This window comes from Aquila chrysaetos, chromosome 3, assembly GCF_900496995.4.
Source record: "Aquila chrysaetos chrysaetos chromosome 3, bAquChr1.4, whole genome shotgun sequence".
Classification (NCBI taxonomy): domain Eukaryota; kingdom Metazoa; phylum Chordata; class Aves; order Accipitriformes; family Accipitridae; genus Aquila; species Aquila chrysaetos.
In genome coordinates this window covers 76,135,241-76,157,759 of record NC_044006.1, presented here as the reverse complement: position 1 = coordinate 76,157,759, position 22,519 = coordinate 76,135,241, and the positions used below count along the sequence as shown (strand labels likewise).

The 22,519-nt window shown below is 47.9% G+C and overlaps 2 protein-coding genes across 3 annotated transcripts; one reads left to right on the top strand and one right to left on the bottom strand.

The window, feature by feature from the left end:
• The first annotated feature begins 334 nt into the window (after window positions 1-334).
• On the top strand, window positions 335-14,781 carry ARF1 (ADP ribosylation factor 1). The gene is made up of 5 exons (XM_030010194.2): window positions 335-492; window positions 10,402-10,581; window positions 11,216-11,326; window positions 11,998-12,122; window positions 13,197-14,781. Exons 2-5 carry the CDS (start codon window positions 10,434-10,436, stop codon window positions 13,356-13,358), a joined length of 546 nt encoding a protein of 181 aa, XP_029866054.1. The 5' UTR covers window positions 335-492; window positions 10,402-10,433; the 3' UTR covers window positions 13,359-14,781.
• Window positions 14,782-18,999: 4,218 nt separating this feature from the next.
• C3H1orf35 (chromosome 3 C1orf35 homolog) lies at window positions 19,000-22,428 on the bottom strand. 2 transcript variants are annotated; one of them, XM_030010181.1, is made up of 9 exons: window positions 22,373-22,428; window positions 21,757-21,908; window positions 21,444-21,597; window positions 21,306-21,351; window positions 21,085-21,167; window positions 20,883-20,955; window positions 20,461-20,531; window positions 20,019-20,159; window positions 19,000-19,774 (listed from the first exon to the last, which is right to left on the bottom strand). In XM_030010181.1, the coding sequence occupies exons 2-9, from the start codon at window positions 21,848-21,850 to the stop codon at window positions 19,516-19,518; spliced, it is 921 nt and encodes a 306-aa protein (XP_029866041.1). In that variant the 5' UTR covers window positions 21,851-21,908; window positions 22,373-22,428; the 3' UTR covers window positions 19,000-19,515. The 2 variants fall into 2 exon arrangements, with proteins under 2 accessions (XP_029866041.1, XP_029866042.1); XM_030010182.2 differs by having other exon boundaries at window positions 21,757-21,891; window positions 22,371-22,389.
• Between the last annotated feature and the right edge of the window lie 91 nt (window positions 22,429-22,519).

Sequence of the window (22,519 nt, the reverse complement as noted above, 5' to 3'; positions counted from 1 at the left end):
AGGCCCCAGTGGGGATCCTTGCCCGCTGTCTGCATGGTGCAAATCAGCTCCCCCCCCCCCCCAAAAAAAAAAAAAAAATTTAAAAAAAACACGCGGGAGGGGGGAAAAATGCACGATCGTGCACCGCGCCCCGCGCCCCGCGCCCGGTCACGCGCCGCCCGGGGCGGAGGGGCGGAGCCGAGGGCGGCCGGCCAGCGAGTGGGCGTGGCCTAGGGCGGCCGAGACCCGCCCCCCGCGCCCCTCGCAACGCTGCGGGTCCCTGCCGTGGCCACGCCTCCTTCCCCGGCTAGGCCCCGCCCCCCTCCCCCTCGCTGCCCTCCTCGGTTACCCGTGGTGCCGCGCGCGGGGCTGGCACTGACGTGGCCGCCGAGCGCCGCCATCTTGTGTGCCTGGGCGGAGAGCGGCCGAGAGGCGCAGCGGGGGGAAGCCGGCTCCGAGCGGGACTAGTCCGACGACAGCCAGACCCACTGCCCGGGGCAGCAGCCGACGCCGGTGGGTTCACCGACACCTTCCCCTTCCCTCCCTTCAGCCCTTTGCCCCTCCGCCCGGCTTCCCTGCCCGCGCCTTGGCCGGGTGTGAGGCGCCGCGGCCTTGGCGCTGAGGGGAGTGGGCGGCGGGCACTGGGGGAGCGGGCCCGGCCGCTTCTTTCCGTCTTTCCTTCTCCCTCCGGTACCAGGGCGGCTGCCGGCGGGAGGAGGAAGCCGCAGCCAGGCCGCAGTGAGGGTCGTGGGGAGCGGAGGGCCTGGCCGGGGCGCAGCCCCATCCGTCTCCCCCCGACCCGCCTGTGGGGCTGGGTGGCTGGGACGGGGTGTGGGGGGGGGGGGGTGCCAGTTCTTTTCCTTCCCTGCTGGGGAGGCGTGGGCACGGGCGGGAGTGGGGGGGAGACCGCTCCGGCTCCCCAGCAGCTGCACAAGGCCTGGCGTCGCTCCCTCTACCGGAGGAATTAGACGGGCTGCGGCGGGATGGGCTTCTCCTCCCTTCCCTAAACTCGCTCATTCCGGCCTCTGCCCCGCCCGTGAACTGGTCTGAGGAGAGAGGTATTTCCTCGTTTTCCTCTCCGCCGAAAACCCTTATGGTAGCGGACCTCGGAGATCTGGTAGCCCGGTAGGGGAAATGAGGCTTGGATGAAAGTCGTAGGAGAGAGAGGTTATTTTCCTGTAAGCCCTTGTCTGCTGAGTAGGGCTTTCTGCTGGGCTGAGGGGGTGTTGGTAAGTAGTTGAGCTTTAGTCTAGAGCAAACTCTGTTTGCCATCCATGGCTTGGGTGCGATGGTCTAGGAGATCGGTTTTCCTTGGCGTAGCAACTCCCGGTGGGAGGATATTATATTCTGTCTGAAAATACTATATCCTGTCTCTGTGAGCAGTTAACATGATACTTTGGGCTGATAACCTCTGTCTGATAAAGTGATAGGCCAGTTATGCGAACCTTTTCACGGAGGAATCCGTTTGCCCCAGCAGAGCACGACTAAAACTCCGCTGGGTCATAAAACTGCCTAAATGTTGTGTTTGACATTGACCTTGTTGCTTTGCTGCTAGGCCCTTGCCAAACTAAATTCCACAGGTTGATTAGAGTTGTATCCAGAGGTCTTGTTTTGAAATGTAGATTTCTCAATAACTAAAATACGAACTATTTATATAATACTTTGAACTTTGTTTTGTGAGCAGCAAGGCTTACAAAACACCCCTTTGCAGGTTATTCTATTAACCTTATTTTTCAGGCAAAGTAACTGAGTCAAAGTAAATTGTCCAAGGTCGTTTGGCAATATCATTATTACTATTTTTGCTACTGATTTGGAGCACTTCTGTAGGAAAAAGGAACTGTAGATGAACTAGAGGATTGCTGCTTGGCTTTTGTTCGTGGGTTTTGTAATCAAATTGTCAGTATAAGTACTCACAATCTTACAGATATAGAAAGGGATTCTCTGAAAGGAAAGTTTACAGGCTTGGTATGATGCTACTGACTTCCTCTGTTAAAAACACATCTGCAGTGCTCGAGAACCCTGTTGGACTGCTTTCCCTGTTGTAGTAATTACATTGGGTGAAAGGGTGAGGAAACTTGCCTCACTTGAACCTCTTAAACTCGATTGCTTTGCCAAGTTTATTGACGCTTCTGCTGTGGTAGAGCATCTGGAGTAAAAACGGCTCAAGCAGATGTCACCTCCGCTCAGAACAGCCTTTGCTGCTGTGACAGTCTGTGATATACATAATGCTTGCTAGATCGTGTTAAAAGGCAAACACCTGAATGTAAAGTCAGGCCCCGATGGTCTGAGGCCTTTGCTGAATATTTAAGATTGCCTAGTTGTGAAATACAGTTGGAATCTGAAAAGGGACTGGGCAGGAGTGGTGCATTTTTGCTTGGTGCATGTAGTTCCCTGTGTGCGTGTTAGTCATGCTGACCAAGTCGGGGGCAGGACTAGTCACAGCTTTTTCAAGGCAAAGTGTGTGTGGGAGTAGGGGGCTGGATTCTAGTCCTTAGAATTCACTGAATTGTGTTGTGCTCCAGTTACACCTGTTTGAAAGGCTGCTTTAAGCAGCAGCATTCATACATCTTGCTGAGGTGCAATTATCAGATAAGCTATTGATTACATTAACTGGTGGAAGGAGGAAAAGCTCACAACCCAAGATTCCAGCTGAATTTGCAGTGGTGAAGTTTAAAGAACACCTTTAAAAATAAAAGCTTGCTTTAGAAAGAAAAGCTGCTGAGATGTGTAAAGATGGACTTCCAAGCAAGAATTTTTACAGATTTCAACAGCCTTCACAAGCATCTAGATTGCCTTAGAGTGGCTAAATTTGGTGAACATAAGTTAACTTTTTCTGAAAAGGAATCGTTCTGATTCTTTTTTTAGAAATCTCTTGGAAAGTTTTGCTACTGGAATGCTATAGAGCTTGTATTAGAGCTAGCACTGTCCTCAGCCATTATTCCCTTCCTTTAACTGATGAGTAAAGAAGTTTATAATCAGCTTCCTACTACAGCAGCTGTTTTTCTGTGTTATTCAGCACTTTTTTCTTTCTGCTTGTGAGTATCCAATTTTATTTCTTGTTTCTAACACATGCAAACATTGAAGGACTATGGTACTACTTCTGCTGATGTTTCAATTCTAATAAAACTCTCATGTCTAATATAGCTCTTATTCATACACTGATCTTGTACCTAACAACTAGCTGCATAGGCTCTGCTTTGACATTTTCCCCAAACCAAAAGCCAGTTTTATTACCAAAGCTCTCATGTGAGTTCTTGCCATTTCTACTATGAGTGTAAATAGTGACTTACTGCCCAGTTACTGGGAATGAATAACAGGATATTTGGCTTAAAATCTAAGATTTTGAACTTGTGAATAGTTCAGCCTCAAAAAAACTGTGCAACGCTTATCTGAAAATAAATGCTTTGTAATAACCAGTTCTTACAGCAGTATACCTGCCATTTAACAGGTGAATATGAAGTCACAGTCCAAACTTAGGTGTCACAGTTACATTGTTGGCACCACTTTATTTCCTGAGCAGCAATGGGCAGTCCACAGGGAGGTGATGGATGCGCTTTATCTAAAAGCATGAGCAATGACTCCTTCTGTACTTTTCCACCTGTCAACCTATCCTTTAAATATTTTTCAGACAAGATATGTGTTTTTCCTATGTGTTGGTTTGCATGGTCTTGAGTTAGGCATGGTAGTGTGTAACTGCTTAAAATAGTTTGAGATTTTGCTGTGAAACAGAAGTAGCTTGCTCCCCCTGCTTGAAGGTGAGAATAAGGGAATAACTCTGATTTTGGTTTTGAGTATCAAGTCAGGGAACCTGCCCTCTTTGGTTGATACTGACTTTTTTTTTATTCTGACCAGTATTTTAGGAGTGAGTTCCTCTTGTGTCTGAGAAATTGACATGACCCCAAAGGAAATTTTCCCTCTTTTGCCCTTGTTTTGATCTTGTAAGTGGAAATACTTTCTGTTTTCCTGCCACTCTGAGCCCAGTGCTCTCAAGAGAATGTTAGAGCATGTGGAAGATGTGCTATCTGGGTAATGTGTATAGACAGCAAGATGTTCAACCTACTTAGGTTGAACGAAGGTGCTACATAAGGAGCAGCTCTGTGTTAGATTTTTCTTTCACCTAGCTTCTCACATGCGTTTGACTTGTCCTCCATCTGCCTTGAACATGCAGTGCACATCTGGGTGCTTTTTAGTTGGCCACTGCAAGCCTTTGGTGGCCAAATCCAACTATGCCTCTTTAGATACAACTACAGTTATGTATCTTTAACTTTTATTTCACATGACGTTTCAATGCCAGTACCTTTCCTCTAACCTCTCCTAAAAGACAAATGACAAGGTTATGAACGTTTAGGACACCTTTTCAGTCTCATGCTTGGCCGAAGCACCTCCAGTGTGAAGTGGGGAAAATTGTTGCAGTGGTAGGTTTTGATCTCCACAGTTAACACTCCTGTAGTTTTAATGGGTACAACTATAAAGGAGTTGGGACTTACTATTGGTGAAGAGCTCTGAGAAGAGTTTCTTGAGGTGGCCTTTATTACAATGGTATTTAAGTCCAAGATAATCCCCTGGTGAAGAACAAACCTGGCCTACTTGTTAGCTACTCTTAAATTTTGCGCATTGTCTATGCCTGGTGATGTTGGTATGCTCTAAAGTCTCAGGTAACTCAAATCAAAATTACTTAAGCTAAATTCCAGTATTAAGGCCCCAAAGTTGAAGAGCTGGAGTTGATAAGTAGTCATCTTTCACTCAGGTTATCAGATGCAGGAGGCCAGTAAACAACTTCTAAAAATAGTTGAATGTAACTGTACTGGAATAGTTGTGTATTGGGCCACCCTGGCTATATATAAAGTGTTTTGATCAAGAATGTTTTTCAAAATTTACTGTAACAGATTACTTTAATTTGTAAAGAAATTCAAGTTCAAAAGAATGCAGCTGTACTTAACTGACTGTGCCTGCTGAGTGGTGGTGTGAAATACTGTGGCCCTCGATTAATTCTAAATTTTAGCAGTGTTCTATTCTTGGATCGCTTCTCACATTCTCTTTTAAATCACGCTTTATATTGTAAAGAACAAGCTGCCAAGTTAAGATTTGCACTTTAAATTATTTGCCAGTTGTTCTTGCATGTAACAGCTGTTGAACTTGAATTATTTTTTTTTTAAAAAAAAAGCCTTCTCACCTCTTGTTTACACATGGGTTTGATCTTTTTTATGAATATTTTGCTTCTCTTGACGTTTTAATTTAAAACCTTCTAGAATGCTATAAAGTAGAAACATGACAGAGGCCAACTAGTGATAACTGACTGGATTTCAAATCATTATTTCTGTTAAATAACCAATTGATCAGTTTTTGTTCTACTGTGACTGATACAACTAGTGGGTTAATACCAGGTTAGGAATTATGGGTTTGGGGTTTTTCTAATTGTATTAGAGGTGGAGTGAATGCTTAGGCCAATGTCAAGTAGACTTTCCTTTAAATGGAGACAAGCTTTTGGTAGTAAATCAGTTGTCTTCATAAGTGCACCAGTTTTACTTGCTGTAGATGTCTAAGCAAGTAGAATGAGGTGCAGAAAGCTACTAGGAAAAAGCTTTTTGGTAAACCAGCAACTGTTAGGGCGTTTAATGTGTGCCTTAACATTAGTATTTTGACTGATTATAACTGTGTAATGCAGTATGTCATTGGTAGTGGCATCATGGTGGCATCATGTTTGTCTCTCCTTGAAACGGGCATTTAAAACAAGATGCGAATGTCCTAGGGAGACGTAATAGTTCCCAGGGACAACAAACGCCCTCTGTACCTCTATCTCGTCATGCTGTGCAGAGGAGGGACAGAGAATTAAGGGCTTCTTCATCACTGCTGGTATTTTTCAGCTATAGAGAACAGATTGCCAAAATGATTGTGCCCAGCAAGTTTGGTTATGCCACTTGAAAAGTTTTGAGCATTATTTTTTCACTGTGGGAGCCTTGTGTGGTAAGTGCTGGTATGCAGAAGTAAAATAAATGTATTTCTATACTGCAGGCATAATTTGACTAAATAATGCATATGGCATCCTCTGTCTTAGCCTCTGATTTTGTCTGCAATGGTATATTTAAAGAAACAGTGTAAACCAAAATGAAACCATGGCATTTGCCACAACTCCTGGCTCACTGAAGTTTAGTCTCTATGTGGTCAAAAAGAACTTTTCCAGAGGTGCAAAATTAAGGTGAGGCAGAGATTTCAAGATGTAGCTATGCTTTCTTTGATGTACTGCATACCTTTCTGGTCATGCTTCTGTAGGCTGGCTTGTTAACTAACAGCTCATCCAAGAAGTTTGGAGGTCAAAAAGTGTATTTCACTCCTCAAGATAAGCAGCCTGAATGAAATGACATTAAAATGCATTCATGTACGGTTAAATTTAAAATGCATTAGTGTACGGTTAAATATAAAATGCTGCAAAAGATTAAGTGTCGAATGATCTTTGGCCTTGAGAGATTCCTCAGAGCTCTTTATTCTAACCACCTACAATTAATAAAAGCAAATTCTAGTTCTTACTCACGGGCCGTATCGTATCGCTTTAACAGACACCAGGCTGCCTGCTATTGCAGGCACTCATTCATTTTTAACTCATTACACTGAGCCTTTCTGAAAAAGGCTGCCTGTTCTCCTAATTGCTTATCTAAACGTATCCCTTACTAGAAAACAGGCTGGTGAAAATAGCTTGTTTCCTGAAACAAAACTGCAGTCGTACCCAGTGAATGTCTTTTCTCTCTGTTTACCAATGGCGCATTGTATCTTACCTGAACCTGCTTAACAGGTTTTTACTGTTGTGAGGATCTTGAGGTGGAGTAGACTAAGGTGTGCTTCAGGGCTTCGGTGGGCAGGGAGAAACAAGAGTCATACCGACAGTTTTGGGGTGATCTGGGTTTGTCGAGGGGTGGTGACCTTCCATTTCTAGAAGCTGAGGTTGCGCTGAGGGAACATGCACACTACATTCTGCAAAAATACTCTGTGCTGTTTATTCAAATTATTCTTTCATACACAAATCTTCCTATTTAGCCTGATGGATACCTCTTTTGAAGATGTGCTGAAGTACTACAAGCAGCTCACAAGGCATACTCTTTTATGTTTTCAGGCATTTTATTGAACTTGTGCTTCTAAAAGAATCAGTATAGCAATTACTGACAACATTTGAGTTGAGGAAAAGAGAAAGTTAAGCTCAGTATAGAATATAGACAAAGTATTGGCAACTCTTGATACAGACTGCAAATCTTGCCTGAAGAGCCACAGGATTGCTTGGTTAACCTAAAAGGGTCTTAAATTTCTTTGTATTTTCAGACTGTGTATGTTGGTTCTTATGGTCCAACTAATGGACTGAAATGAGAATTAAAGTAAGCAGATTCAGCTCTGAAGTACAGTGGAAGTAATCGCGTGATCCCTCAGCTGAGTTGTATTAATGGGTGGCAGCGAAGTCCTGGGAAGCAGCTCTACACTGTCGCGGCGGTTTCTGCTGTGGTAGCGTCTATGCTGTTTGACAGCACGAATGGTCTAAAAAGCAGAGCGCTGATGGCTGGCCACAGTTGTGATGATGATTTGGTTGAGGATTTTAATGATACTGAGGAAGGAACTTGTGCTTTTGCCTAGATAATAGAGAGTAATGAGTATGATTTCCTTTTCTGTGGCAATAGATGAACGTGATTCTAGCTGCTGGTCAGAGGATGGTCCCCCCGATGGTGATGGCAGAGACCCTCTCTTTTGCCCCAGTAGCATCCAGCAAGTCACTGGTGGGAACCGTGATGGTTTGTGGGAGTTGTGCAGATGGGTTTCTCCTAGTATTTTTCTTGAAGACAGCAACAATTCTGCTACTTTCTAGTCAACATCTGAACATGCTTTGTCTTGCAGGGGTGGGCTGTAAGCTACACTTAACTGCTTATAAAAATAAATTGGACTTTCTGCAATGTCACCTACCCTGAAGTACTAAATAAGTTACAGAAGTGGTTTGGATAGTAGGAATGTGGAAGAGAACAAGAAGGAAACGGAAACCAAGTGCTTAAGTGTATCTTAACTTCTTCCTCTTCACAAAAAGTAAAAATAGGGAGGATGGGTGTACAAAAGCAGCTTCAGTGGTGGAGGGCAGGCTTGACCTGGAAATAGCTGCCAGGAAAACAAGGATCTAACGGGATTCACTACTGTTAGTGCCAAGTGTAAGCAACTTGTTCGGCAGACTGTGACTTCTCCAGGGTGTGGAAAGCTGTCGTGGATGTAAATGCTAAGATTTTGCTGTGTTACCCGATTACTGCTGTTGATCCAAGCATTTAATAACCTATTATGCTTTTAAACATGCAGAAACAAAACAGATGCATTCTTTTGGAGAGCTTGTAAGGTTCTCTTGCAACAATGTTCTTATGCTCATTTTGGAGAGTTACAAGAGCTCTGGTAAAAGGTTACAGTTCAAGCATGACTATTGCTTTTTAGATGAAGTAGAAGATAGAGGTCTCATGAGCAGCTGGACAAAGGAAAGCTTTACAGCCTTCCCCCCTCCAGCCCAGTAAGAGCTGCTGTTGTGGGCTGGGGAGTGAGATTTCCTGCTGTGCGAGTGATTCGGATAAATAGGGACTCTAGCAAAACTGTTTTCTCTACTTCCTAATTAACTTTCCTGTTTATACAGCTTTCATATATTCAAGTGGGAGTTGAATATTCATGGTCGTGCTGCAGAAATATGAAGGAAATGGTGGAATAATGGAACTTTTAAGCCTTCTTTTTGGTTTTAATCCACAGGCTGCCCTGTCTGGCTTATAGAGGAGCTTAGTTTTAAAGTTTTGGTCACATCGAGCTTCATTCATATAAAATAAATGAAACTTTGACTTGAGTAACTTCAGCAAGTTTGAAGTGGTGATTGATGTCATCCAGGAACTCTGGAGTGGAGTCTGAACTTCACTGTGGAGCTGCTTGTGCAAAGACATGTGACTTAGTTAATGTTACAGTGCTTACCTTTTGGGTTAAAAATTGTATCCAGCAAAGCTCTCCCAGAAGGGCAGAACTGCTTAGAGCTTTCACAGTGCTGAGTGAGGAAGCCAGACTTCACATGTCCCTAGCATAGAGCTAAACAGAGCAGGGCCAGATTTTTGTTCTGTGGTGCGCTTTTCAGTTCAAAGCTTGTTTTAATGGTCTTAAGTAGACATTCTGTAAAGTCTGTCTCCAGTGAGAATTTTGCTTCAGGCACACAGTTTCATCATGAAATACAGACTGTCTACAAGAGATGTTTCAAACTTCATATTGCGCTTTAAATTGTGTGACTTGGTTTACAGGAAACCCATCCTTTGAATGTTACACGTCTTGGCCATATGTGCTCCTACTGTCTTAAGCTTGTATTTTCGGTTGGGCTCAGTCTCTTTTTAAACTGCCATCTGACCGCTTCTAGACAAAGCAGCAGTAGAGGTGTGAATTGTCACTATCACCATGTAGCATCCTCATCTACACCTCACTCTAAAGCTTTTGGACTGCTTTTTTCATGCCTTACTTGAGCAGAATAATAGTTCTCTTGGTGATTTCAAACTCGCTGTAAACTGTGTAGTATTAAGTTTGGAAAGGGGGGAGATCTGTGGAACCTGTGGTGGAGTGGATCCCATCCCAAGGGCACAGGGGAGTGTCTGTGAGGGCTGGAGTGGAGAGGCAGTTTCTCCAGTGCCTGAACAGGAAGCTTCTGGTGATGTTAATCGCTTCTAAGTGTCCAAGCAGAAGTGTTTGCAGGGAAGGAAGAAGCATTCATTTCTAAACTTGCCTGTTTTAATGTGGCTATTAATTTTTGATAGTTAAGTTTCAGTACATGTGGGTTTGCTTCCTAGAGAAGGTCAACCTGCAATGTTAATGAATGTAATACTGCTTTGTGTTTTACGTTGTGTTCCCAGGCCATTTCCTCAGGGTTTGAGAGGAAGGAAACTGTTCTGAGTAGGAGAGAATGCAAGCTGTATTCTGAGCTTCCTTCGCAAAAGGACCAGCTATTGGTGTGCTAAGCAGCAAAGAGATGGGCACACATTTAAAACTTTAACTGCAGGTCAATTAGAAAAAGTGTGTGTTATGGTGACACTTTAGGCTGCAGATAAATTATCCCATAACAATGGGGGACAAAGTACCTGAAGTGGTCAGTTGTGTTGAAAGCAAACCATGAATTTTGCAAACAAAAGTGTGGGAACAGCATTGAATACTAAAATCTCTGAAAGAATATTTGAAAGATATAAAGCACTCAGAGCCACGTCGTTTTATGAGCACTAAGTTTTGGCATATCTGTTATCTCTGTATTGTTTCAGTATGGGGAAGAATCGTGTACGGTGGTAGCCGGGGTGTCTGTAAAGGTTTGATATTATCTGATACTTTTGTTGATGGTTGATTATGCTCTGGTCAGAACACAGCCATTAGTAGCTCATGACTGATATTGTGATCTTTTTCCTCTAGACTTCACTGGCCAGTGAGAACATATCTCAAGCATGGGAAATATTTTTGCTAACCTCTTCAAAGGCCTTTTTGGCAAAAAAGAAATGCGTATTCTAATGGTTGGTCTGGATGCTGCAGGAAAGACTACTATTTTGTACAAACTTAAACTTGGTGAAATAGTAACTACTATTCCTACTATAGGTAAGATTTTTACATTTATATAACTGCTTGCTTTGAGTTTTGGGTCTTACCGTTTGCAGCAGCTGCCACTCTGATTTAGGTGACTTGACTGTCAGAACAGACACTTGCTAAAACGATGGTATGAAGATGGCACAACCAAATGTTCCTGGCATGGGAGGAGATTACATGACTCTGTTTTTTCACTCCGTTCCCTCTCAAGTCACTTGTGGAACAACCCTTTATGGGCCACAGAAGGGCTGTCTGCCCTCCTAAGTGTGTTGTGGTGTCAAGCAGATTAGACTGAGAAACAGAGGGTGACTGCCGGAACTGTGTGATCAGGGACATACCTTATTTGCAGTCCTTAAAGCCCAGGTTTTTTTCATGCAACATAGTTTGCTCTGCATTTTGTAGCTACTTGGGTAGCAATTACAGCTGCTGTTCATTAGTTTGATTGCGAGGGGGGGGGAGCAGGAGTTCCAGAGAACCCATGTTTGTCTGTGTTGAGGGCTTCAGTATAGGATTCTGCTTATTTAAAGTAGATTTAAATATTGAGATAACTTTTTTAATGATGACGTTCTGAGTGTGACTTGGTAAATACAATAGGTCCAGGGCCAACTATGTTTAACTGAGATTTTTGCCACAATTTCAATTTTAGGTTTCAATGTGGAAACAGTAGAATACAAGAACATTAGCTTCACAGTCTGGGATGTAGGTGGTCAGGATAAGATCAGACCACTCTGGCGCCATTATTTCCAGAACACACAAGGTGAGTCCGAACACTTAAATCACAGGTTTTCGGAATCTAAAAGTTTTTTTTAATGTCCTTACTAAGATCATTTTGCAAGTTTCTCGGGGGGGAGTGGAAATACTTATTATAAAAGGGTGTGCTTGTGTGCTGCTCTGGCTCTTCTGTTAAGCTAGTGCAGGTTCAAAAAGGGATGGGAAGAAATCTAGAAACCAGTCTTCCTTGTCCATCTGACTCAGAGCAAGTTCAGAACTCTGCTTTTCTTCTGTAAGTGTCACAGCTCTCTGCCTTCACCTCAAAGCAGAGTCTTTACTACAAGCTCTAACAGCCCTATAAACTGAGAGCTTGTCACTTCTTCCACTGCTGGGCCTTTATAATGTGCGTGCATTTGAGTCCTGTCACGGGATTTCAAGAGTTGCTACTCACTGGAAAATATTGCAGTGGTTAGGTAGATGAAGCGCACAAGTTCTAAAAATGCAAATGCAAACTAACACTTGCTTTCACCAGCTTTCGGCAAGAACAGACCTTCCCTCAGACATGAGATTACAGTAATAAGAAAACTGTATTTCTGATATATACTGAAGTGTTTTGCATTTTTTTCTCTTCAAAGTTTAGTTCTGACCTCCAGAAATATTTATCATTTGTAAATAACTTCTGGTGTATGCTTATTCTGATTGTTTGCTTATTTCTAGGTCTGATTTTTGTGGTTGACAGTAATGACAGAGAACGAGTGAATGAGGCCAGAGAAGAGCTTATGAGAATGTTGGCAGAAGATGAGCTTAGAGATGCTGTTTTATTAGTGTTTGCTAACAAACAGGTATGCCCAAGAAAAGTGTCTTTCTGTATGAACTCTTGAAAACATACAACATAGTTGGTGAGTGCTAGGTCTTGAACTTGATGTTCATGTTTTCAGTGTAATAATAGATAAGCTCTCAGTAATTGTCCATTCAGTTTTGTTGAAGACAGCAAACCCGTAGATTAAATTACCCTGTTCTCATCTGAAAGGAGCATCCTTCTAAGTGGTAATTTCTATTAGCCTGGAGTTTCAGTTTTAGGGAAGAACTTTACCAGTTTGATTTTTACAGTTGGCTTGGCTTGAGTACAGCACCTGCCCAAGCTTCCTCAAAACAGAGAGGAAGGCCAGAATGCCAGAACCTCCCTATATTCTTCAATTTGGGTGTTTGAGGGCACCACGGGTGTTGGTGGAAGCCCTGGGCTGACTTTTGATGTACTTGTGTTGACCTGAGAGCTGTGCTCTTCCAGGCCACAAAGCGAGCTGAGACTTCTGCCTTTTATTGCTTGTAAACCCAAACCTATAGCTTAAACCCAGATGTCGAGGGTCTTAAATGTGACTAGTAAACTTACAGAAGGAATACCATCGCGCTTCATCAATTGCACAGGCTCAGTTGTGAAGGGTAAAGCAGCTGTAAGTCTTGTCTAGGAGCAGGAAAGGTGGACTATAAACAGAAGCAGTACTAAGCCAAGTACTACTTTATGACAAAAGTTGATCTTAAATCATAACTGCAGTCACAGAAAACACTTCCTGAGTGGAAAGTGAATGAAATGGGCCTTGAATTGTAAGCGGTTTTGGGTCAACATTGAGGGGCTTGATGACTTGATCCAAACGTCAGCTGTCTCGCTTCTGTTTTCTGAAGAGAAATATTCCATAATACGTGTTTTTGATCGTATTGTTAAACCTTTTAGACTTTTGTCAGTACTGGGGGAAAGCTTGAATACAGAAGTAATCCTCTGAGCTTCTCTGAAAGAGAAGCTCTAAGAGCTCTTAACTTTCTTTTAATGGCTTTAGAGCTGATGATCAAAACCGGTTTAGGGAGGCAGGCATTGCTTCTCAGCGAGTAGGGGAGAAAATGACTCTTCTTCCTTCCCTCAGGACCTGCCGAATGCGATGAATGCAGCAGAAATCACAGACAAACTTGGACTGCATTCTCTTCGTCACAGGAACTGGTATATCCAGGCAACCTGTGCCACTAGTGGAGACGGTCTCTATGAAGGACTGGACTGGTTGTCCAATCAGCTCCGAAACCAGAAATGAAACCATAAACCTTCCTCTTCCCTCTTTTTCCACCCTTCCCTCTTATTTCCTCCTATTCGCCCTTCGCTTTACTCTAATGTGGCAAACTGTGCTACTTTGTGGTATTGAGTGCCGGAAGCTGTTTTCATTTCTTTTGTCACAGTATATATTGCATCATGCTGTAAATGTGGCAAATACAAGCCTGAAAACAGTTAGGTTTCTTATTTAATGTAAATAGTTTTTGTTTCCAATGAGGCAGTTTCTGGTACTCCTATGCAATATTACTCAGCTTTTTTATTGTAAAGAATCAACTCACTGTTTAGTACTTGGAAGGGATTTAAGTGGGTTAACATAAGGGTTGCCAGTGGTCCTTGTGCAGTAGAGCTGAATACTATCTCGGTTGGGTTGTGAGATCTGTGAGATCCATTTTGGTGGTTGGTTTTTAACCTGAATTCTGTATTTTTTTAAATAGTCAAGGAAAAGTAAAAACACTTCAACATACAAACGTTTGACATGGCTTCTGCTGTTCTAGCTCTAATGTGGAGACTTTCGATTATTTTGAAATGGTGAAGCAATGATCAACACCAAATTAGCTTCACCTGGTTAAAGAACAGATCATAACTAATAGATCTCTGGCTCTTTCTGTAGCTCACAGTATGTGCTCATATTTGTTCATACTCGTTAAAAGACTTGTCAGACCTTGTTTAGGTGAGCTTGCGGACTCATGCTAAACATCTGACTTTTGGTTCAGGTGAGACTTACCGCTTCCATTGAACTTGAATAATTTCCAGAAGTCAGCATTTTTAGCCTGTTGTATTTGTCAAAAGTGTTTTGTACTTTTCTTGTGTGTAAACCACTCCAGAAGGCAAACCTTTCCACAGAAAGCACAGCCTGTACTAGTCCTAAGCTCTATAGGCAGAAAGTACTGTACTTAACGTAAGAATTGCCATGAAAAACACCAAACATCTATGTATAGCGTCTAGGAAAAAAAAAAAAAAAAAGCATGAGAGTTTGGAGAGTCATTCCACTCTAGAAGTATTCAATCCCATTTTGGAACAATCCCATATCTGTATATGTGTGAAAACCCTTGGCATCCCTCATACTGCAAGGTTCAGATTTGCCATCAGAAAAAAGACCTCTTTACTTTTCTTTTGTATTTTGATAAACACTGAAGAAGCTGGAGCTGTTAAACTTTAACTTGAGGAACTATCAGAACTGGTTTATTTAGTGTTGTGGAAACCTTTATTGCTTTCAATACACAATTAGTAATCAACTGTTTTGTATACTTGTTTTCAGTTTTCATTTCGACAAACAAGCACTGTAATTAAAGCTATTAGAATAAAATCTCTTAACTATTTCATGTTTTTTATGCCTTGCTGTTCATTTGATCATCTTGGCAGAATCATAATGAATACTTGTTGAATAAAAAGTTTCATGAAACTTGCACTGGTATCATGTTGTTTTGTATCACCTTTGTACAGTACCGTGTGCTAGATAAATGCAAATCCAACCAGCATTTTGCCACATCACAATTTGCATGAAAATGTCAGGACATCTCCCATATTTTCCAAATAATGTATCATTCCCAGCTGGACTCGTGCAGGTGAAGAGGTGGGCAGCAGCTCTTTGCTCCTGTTGGCTGGCGATAGTTGGCTTCTGCTGGAGTCCACTGCCTCGAGGGCATCTGTTGAGCTTCTTGAGTAGTCTCATCACTTCCCACAAGAGATTGTTCTTCCTGCTTAACCCACTTAATAATAGGATCTGTGAATTAGCAGGGGTTTTTTTGGGGGCGGGAGGGGGGGAGGAATATGAAGTCTGCCTTCCTAAACACGTTGTTTTGCATTTTTCCATTCTGTAGTTGCCTCTGGACTTGGGACAGAGTTCTTCCCAGCTGATCATCCTGCCTTCCCCTGTCAGCTACAGCTTCTCATCACTGAGGGTCACGCTCGGGCTGCTGGCCAGCTGCTGGCTTTTTTCCTGGCTGGAGTTGCAGCAGATTCCCCATTACACAGGCTGGAAAACTGCAAGATGAAAGGTGTATTACGCAGGTTAGAGAGCAACCTCACCGGTGGGGAAACCTGAGGCTTTGGGTGGGTATCGGAGGGGACTGCAGCTGTGCCAGGGTGGGACAGGAGGGCTGCTCTCTGTAGGCTGTTGACCTGGCATCTGCTTTCTCAGCGTCAAGTGAGGGCCGGTATTTTGGATGATCTCCCGATCTCTGTTCAACAGGTCACGCTTCCCCTCGCTCCCCAGGTTCTGTTTCTTCTCTGAATCCTTCAGGCAGCCCGGCAGCTGCTTAACATGTGTGCACAGACCAGCCCTCATCGTGAGCAGGGGTTTATTCTACGACTGTCCTCTCTTGTGCAGAGGCTCGTCGGGTGAAATGGGTGTCTTCTCTGCCCTGTCTTCAGCTGGGGGAGCTGCAGGCGGGAGGTCAGGTTTATTAGGGTTTCCCAGCAAGGGCTGCCTGAGCCCTATGTCTTCTTGTTCCTTGCACTTGTCTCGGTAGTAAAGAGTATATAGTATTAGGCAAACAATGGGATTACAAAACTCCCGTAAGTCAGGTTATTCTTTTGAAGCTGTTCATCTTGCCTTGAATTTCAAGCTCTGAATCAGGACCTTTGCATGCCTAATAGGGCAGGACACCTATTTATTCCTGTTCTGGGAGGGAATTGAACTTGAAGGGCCAGCTCTTCCACTGGCGTCGCTTTGTGCTGCTGAAATAAGCAGAGCCCCCCCTGCTCCTCTCTTGTCCCCCATCCCTAAAAGGGTGCGTGACCTGCTGTGACACAGCACCCCGACCCCGTCGGCAGCAGAGAGGCTCTGCTGAAGCGATGGTTTCCACCCGAGGCGTGTCATCACAGGGCCCACGCAGTGTCCAGACTCTCCAGGCCACGCTGTAGATCCTGTTCCTCTACGCACAGAATTTGCTGCTGGCCGGGGCTGGAAGGAAGAAAAAATAGGGAATGTGCTGATGTTATCGGGGATCAGCGAGCTGTGGGAGCCGTGCCGTCTGCTCCGGGTAGCGCAGGCTTTGCTCTGTTCTGGCTGGGGATTGTAGCCACCCATCCAGCCCAGGGGAAAGGGCGATCACGAAACGCCGGCTCCCTTCGGCAGGGCCGAACGCTGCAGCTGGTGTGGTTCCTCCCCAGTCCACCCAGAAACTGGTGCAACAGCTCGGCAGGGAGGTGGACGGGGTGTGCAGCCCTGGGGCGGGGATGCGGCCGCGCTCCTTCACCCCTACTCACCCTCATTTTTATCTTGTCCGTATTTCTCAAACTATTTTGCTCAGATCTCGGTTTTGGGTGTGAAATAGGCACAGGAACCTCCTTCGGATGGTGCAAGGGGTAAGAGCTGCTGCCCGATTCCTCCGTGTGGGGACTGAAGGAGGGGACGCAGCCCTGGGTGATGCCAGCCACTGTGGGGGCTTATCTCTGACCCTCCGTGTCCTCCCCATGGCTCATTCACGAGCTCGGGGGGGACAGACCCAGAGCCCTCCCTGTCTCCCCCTCATCCCCGTGGGCTGTGCTGCTCCATCCATCCCCTTTCCTCGGCGCTGGCAAAGCTCCTGCAGTCCCGTGAATGGTTTAACGGGGCTCGTGAAAAGCAACGGGCAGGGGGTAAAAGCCGTGGCAGAGGTTTCACAGGGCTGAGAGCAGGAGAGGCTGAGCTGTGAAAAACCTTCGGGGAAGGCATTAGCTCGCAGCACGAAGCTCGGCTGTGCTCCCCAGGCACTGGAGCAGACAGCAAGAGGTGCAACCTGCCCGGGAGGCAGGAGAAAGATGGGGAGAGGGAGTTTCTCCAGGCTGGACTGAACTCCGCCGGGATAGCCGTGCGACAGCCCCTCCGGCATCGGGCTCGGCATGGCAGATCGACACCCTCCGGCACCGGCTGCCCCCGGCTGCGACACGTGCTTCGAGCTGCGGGTGCGTGGCCAGGAGATGAAGGCAGGGGAAGCGGGAGCCCACGCAGGGAGCGTGACGCTGGGATTTGTGTGGGCTTTGGGTTTTTTTGTTTTTTTTTTTCTCTGCTCACCGTGGTGTTTCGGCTCTCCCGTAGTTTCCTTTTCAGCCTGGAGCTCTCGGTGCCGAGTTCCCCTCAAGCACAGCCCTGCGCTGGATCGCTCCCGGCAGGCACCAGTCGCAGCCTGGACCCCAAAAATCCCCAGGAGGGTGACCCCGAGGTCGCCGAGCTCGGTCTGGCCAGCGGCAGCAGGGTCAGAGCCTCCGGCCGAGGAGCGCATGGGCTTGGGGCTACCCCACTTGCGGTTGCCCGTGGGCAGCCGCGCGGTGGGTCCCTGCACTGGATCTGGGGCTGCAGCTGCTCAGACCAAGAGGAATAGCCCTGTGACCCTGCCAAGAGGTTATCAACCCCCCCAAAAAAACATCTTGGGGTGGGGGGGGGGATCACCGAAGCTTGCAACCGCTCTGCAGCATCTCCCGCTGCCCGCATCAGCGGGGTTAAGCACGTGCTCGCAGCCAGGGAGGGGAGCGGGACACAAGGGCTTTATTTCAGCTCATCGCCCCGATCCTGCTGTGTGTGTCCCGTCCCCCCCCTGTGATGAATGCTGCCCTTGTTCGACACCGGGCTCGCCTGGTCCCAGCCGGCAGCGTGGCTTCGCACCCCCGGTCCCCCCTGCCCGGCTGCAGGCAGGGCGATGGCACGGCTGCCGGGATGACAGAAGACGCACAGCTCCCCTCCCTCAACGCTGCCAAAGCGCAAACTGAAGCTACTTGCCAGCCCCGGGGCTTTTGTCTGCCAAGACGCACAAAACCACCCTGTCTTAAGCGGGAGAAATTGCATCATTAATTACACAAACGAGGCCCTTGTGCTTGGAGCGGCCACTCTGGCAGCCGGTGATGCTCCGGCCCGGAGCCGCTCGGGACAACCCCTTTCCATTTGGATCAATATTTCTATTTATTGATGTGAAATTCCCCTTTTGCAGTGTGCCAAGCACATAAATACTTACCTTTCGAGGTTTAAAATCCTGGATGGGAACGGAGCTTGCTGCTCCCTGCCCCGCTGCGGGGTGGACGTGACCAGGACAAATGTCTACGGAAGATGCCCCAGCCCCATCCATCCTCTCCCCATCAGCCGAGGAATTATTTCGGAGGTTCTACTTGCAGCCCCTAATTTGGGCAGTTTCCTTTTTTTTTCTTTTTTTCTTTTAAATCTAAAAATGCTGTTTTTCAACCCAAAGGAACATCCATCGCCCTTGCCTGCAGCAGCTTGAGTCACAAAGCCCCTGATTTTCCCCAAACTTGGGCCGGGAAAGCACTTGTCCCCGGGGGACAGGCTGCTCCATCCCCACACAGGGGACACAGACACAGGGGTGGACATCCCTGCGGTGATTTATGCCACCCCACAGGAGTTTGAGGGTGATGGAGCCATCTCTGCTTCATGTCCCTCTGAGACAGCCGGCTCCTGCTTGGGTCTGCCTGAATTAAAAGCTTTTTGGGGACGGGGGGAAGCGTGAATGTCACCTTGGGGCAGCCCGGCTAGGGCTCTGTCCTCTCCTGGGGGTCCCGGGGGGCACGTCCCGAGTGCTCCCCTCCTCACGTGTGTATGGCTGCTCTATGGAGAGCACCCATCGCCCCATGGAGAACAGAGGTGGCCCCGTGGAGAGTCCCACAGCCATCAGGTCCAAGATGCAAAACCCTCCTGGCAGTGCGTAAGCCCCGCGTTTTATTTAATTTAAGGGAGAGTTTAAGGAAAAAAACTCTCCTTCAGCAGCTTTGCTGGCAGTTACTCTAGGGCATTGAAAGAAGATACTAAAAAACATAATAATAATAACTCCATCCAAAGTCTCTTTACATAAACATGAGGCATCCGCAGCATTTCCAGCATCGCAGCAGGAAGCCTCCCCGCGCCAGCACCCGCCCCGCAGCATCCTCTGAGCTAAATCATTCCTTGGATGGATGGATCCAGGGATCGAGGAGAAAGGTGCCCGGGCACCTGCTGCCCCCCACCACGGCCGGGGGCAGCGGCGGGGGGGAGCTGCCCCCGGTTAAAGGCAGGAGCTGCAGGCAGGGAAGGGTCAGCTGGCATCACAAAACATAATGCCCTTTGCCAGACTCGGCCCCAGCAACAGCAGAGCTGTGGCTTTTTTAATTTAATAACCTTAAAAAATATATAAGCCTATGTGAGATCTCCCTGGAAAAAAACCCCAGGCTCCCTCTCAGTCCTCCGAATCGGTGTCGTGGCGTTGCCTGACCCCACGGGACGGAGGGGACCTGCTCCTGCTCCTCTTCCTCGCCTTGCGCCGCGGGGACGGGTGCCGACCGCGGCCGTCCCTGCTCCGGCTCCGCCGACGGGCAGGACGGTGCGAAGGGCTCCTGCCCGAATCCCAGCTGCTGGCAGAGGAATCCGTGTCGTGCCGACGCCGGCTGCCGTGCCGCGATGTCTCGGGGCGCTGGTGGGTTTTCCTTCGGTGGTGCCTACGGGGATGGAGGGGTAAGCGACAGCGGGGACGTTGGGGACACCCAACGAGCCGATTCTGGGGATGAAAAAGGGATTTTGGAAAGGCAGGAGATGCCGACGGGGCATCCCGATGCCAGCTGTGACCACGTGGCTCTCCTAAATCCTTCATCCCGTTTTCCAGCGATGATGCCCTGTGAGCCTTGGTCCCCCCTAGTCCCCCTCCCCACGACCAAAGCTCAGCCCCCATCCCAACCCAGCTACCTCTCATCCCGGTCCGGAGAAGAATCGGAGGACGACGGGACAGCATCCCTCTTGTGATGCTTATCCTTCTTCTTCTCCTTCTTATGTTTCTTCTTTTTCTTCTTCTTCTTCTCTTTTTTGGATTTCTTGCCGCCCTCTGGTCTGCGGGGAAGAGATCAAGCAGTGAGGATCCCTGCCTTGCGCATCCCTCCGGCTCCTCCAAAAACTCATCCCCATCCCTCCCTCCAGGCAATTCCCACCACGTCCCTCCTTGGCCAAGGAGAAGCCCTCAGAAAAAAAGAGGTTTTGGGGGCAAAGCAGAGGTTTTGGGGGTGATCGAGGCAGATGCAGAACAAGCTCGATGCCAAACGGAGCCATAGAAGCGTTTTGCAAAACATTCCCCCCTCCCCAAAAACGGCCATTTCTGGTGTTTTCCCACCAAAGCGGTGGTCCCCATCCTCACCGTTTCTCCTCCACCTTCTCCTCCTTCTTCTTGGAGCCAGACGTCTCGGGGCTGCTGGAGACTTTCTGGTGCTAGGGTTGGAAAAGGGGGAAAGACACAGAGCGAGTCTGTGAGGCCATAGCTTTGAATTACAAGAAAAAGGGACCTTCTCCCTTTAAAAATTAAATTTAATTTAGGAAAAATTAAAATCAAATAAAAATTAAATTAAATTTGGAAAAAAAAATAAAATACCCTCAAGAACCGCTTCCAAATTAAAACCCCACAAATTAACTCTGTGCAAACAGGACTCAGGGAGCTCTTGCAGGTCTCTGCGCTACAACCGCCAGCTTTGCTTTTAAATAAAATATCCTGAGCGCAGCGCAGGGCTTTTTTTGCCTTTTTCCTGTCTTTTTTTAAGCCTCACAAAGAAGATGTGACCGTACCGTGAAGACGGAGAGCCCCATCTTGGCCGCTTCCTTGTCCTCCTTGGAGAGCATCACCCGGCCGGCGCTGCCGCTGGGTCGCCGCAGCGAGTCAAAAAAAAAAAAAAAAAAAAAAAGGCAAAATAAATTGAAAAAATAATCTAATTGCACCGAAACGGGGCATTTTGGTGCAGGACTTGCCCCCCCCCCCCCTTCCCCATACCTGGAGCTCCCCAAGCCCACCACCCGGTCCACGTCCTTCTCGTCCCGCTCGGTGCCGTCCCGCTTGCACACCTCGGCCAGGTCCTGCGGAGCGGGGTGGGGGGGGGAAAAGCGCTTTTTTGGGAAAAGCGTCCCAAAAAAAAAAAAAAAAAAAATAGAGCCGGGGGGGGGACACACACGACACCGCCACGGGGCGATGCGTGGTGCCCCCCCCCTCCTTACCTCCTTGCTGAGGCCGGTGGGCTGCCTCTTCACGTTCTTGTAGCCCCTATAAAAGCAAAAGCAGGTCATGGGGGGGGGGGGGGGATGACTTGCACCCCCTTTTTTTTTTTGGGGGGGGGGGGGGGGGTGTAGACCTACAGGGCTGCCATCATGGCCTCCTGCTCGGCCAAGCGGACGGCGGCCAACTCTTCCTCCCGGGACAGCGGGGGGGCCGTCTCCTTCTTGCCCTTGGCGTACCAGGTCAGGTCCTTCCCCTTCTGCCACCGGCCCACCGGAGCCATCAGGGAATTCCCTAGGGGGGGGGAACACACACACACAAAAAAAAAAAAAAACACCCCCCCCCTCAACGTCCTCGCACCCAAAATCCTCCATCCGCGCCCCAAAACGGTGTCGGGGGCGTAGGGAGGATGGGGATGGGGGGGAGGTTTTTTTGGCCAAGGTCAGCCCTTACCCAGGTAGTTTTCACGCTGTTTGTCCGTCTTGACGTCCTCCCAGCTGAACTGGTCCTGGCCCCCCCGGACCCCCCCTCGGGATGAACCGAACATGGTGCCCGACCCCACGGTGCGGGGGGCCGGGGGGGGGGGGGTGTATGTGTGTGATGACCTGCAAAATGGGGGGGGGGGGGGATCAGCCCCGGGTTTGTGTGTGTCCCCCCCCCGAGCTCCTCCGTGTAACCCCGGGGGGGGTCTCCTGGAGGGGGGGGGGGGGGGGAAGCAAATATGCCCCCCCCCCCGGGACTCAGTGGGGTAACCAAAGCGCTGGGGGTGCTGCAATGGAAAAGGGGGGGGGTGCACAAGCCAGACACGAGTGGGGGGGGGGGTCGTGCACGCCTTGGGGGGGGGGTTGCACGGCCTGGGGGGGGGGGATTGCACGGCTTTTGGGGGGGGTTGCACGACCCGGAGGGGGTGTTGCACGGCCCGGGGGTGTCACTGCCAGCCCAGGGGCCGTACACCCGTTTGTTTGGTTTTTTTTTTTTTTGGGGGGGGGGGAGAAAGTGGCTGAAAATGGCGGGGTCACACACGCCCCCCCCCCCCCCCCCCCCCTTCCCGCCCCCCCCCAGCACGCACCTCGCGCGCCGCTCCGGGCCCCGCGCGCCCTCCCGCCCCGCCCCGGCCGCTACCACCTGTCTCTCAGCGGCGGGGGGTGCGTTTGCCAAGCGGGCGATACCCCCGCGTAAGGCCCGGGGGGGGGGGGGATATAAAGCCGTGGTTCAA

Bases quoted from the DNA above. Each gene is read 5' to 3' on its own strand.
- ARF1 (XM_030010194.2), top strand. From the start codon at position 10,434: ATGGGAAATATTTTTGCTAACCTCTTCAAAGGCCTTTTTGGCAAAAAA. The intron at 10,582-11,215 runs GTAAGATTTTTA...TTTCAATTTTAG, and splicing joins AACTACTATTCCTACTATAG to GTTTCAATGTGGAAACAGTA. The intron at 11,327-11,997 runs GTGAGTCCGAAC...GCTTATTTCTAG, and splicing joins TTATTTCCAGAACACACAAG to GTCTGATTTTTGTGGTTGAC.
- C3H1orf35 (XM_030010181.1), bottom strand. From the start codon at position 21,850: ATGTTCGGTTCATCCCGAGGGGGGGTCCGGGGGGGCCAGGACCAGTTC. The intron at 20,160-20,460 runs GTGAGGATGGGG...TCTTCCCCGCAG, and splicing joins GAGAAGGTGGAGGAGAAACG to ACCAGAGGGCGGCAAGAAAT. The intron at 19,775-20,018 runs GTAGCTGGGTTG...CCATCCCCGTAG, and splicing joins TCTCCGGACCGGGATGAGAG to GCACCACCGAAGGAAAACCC.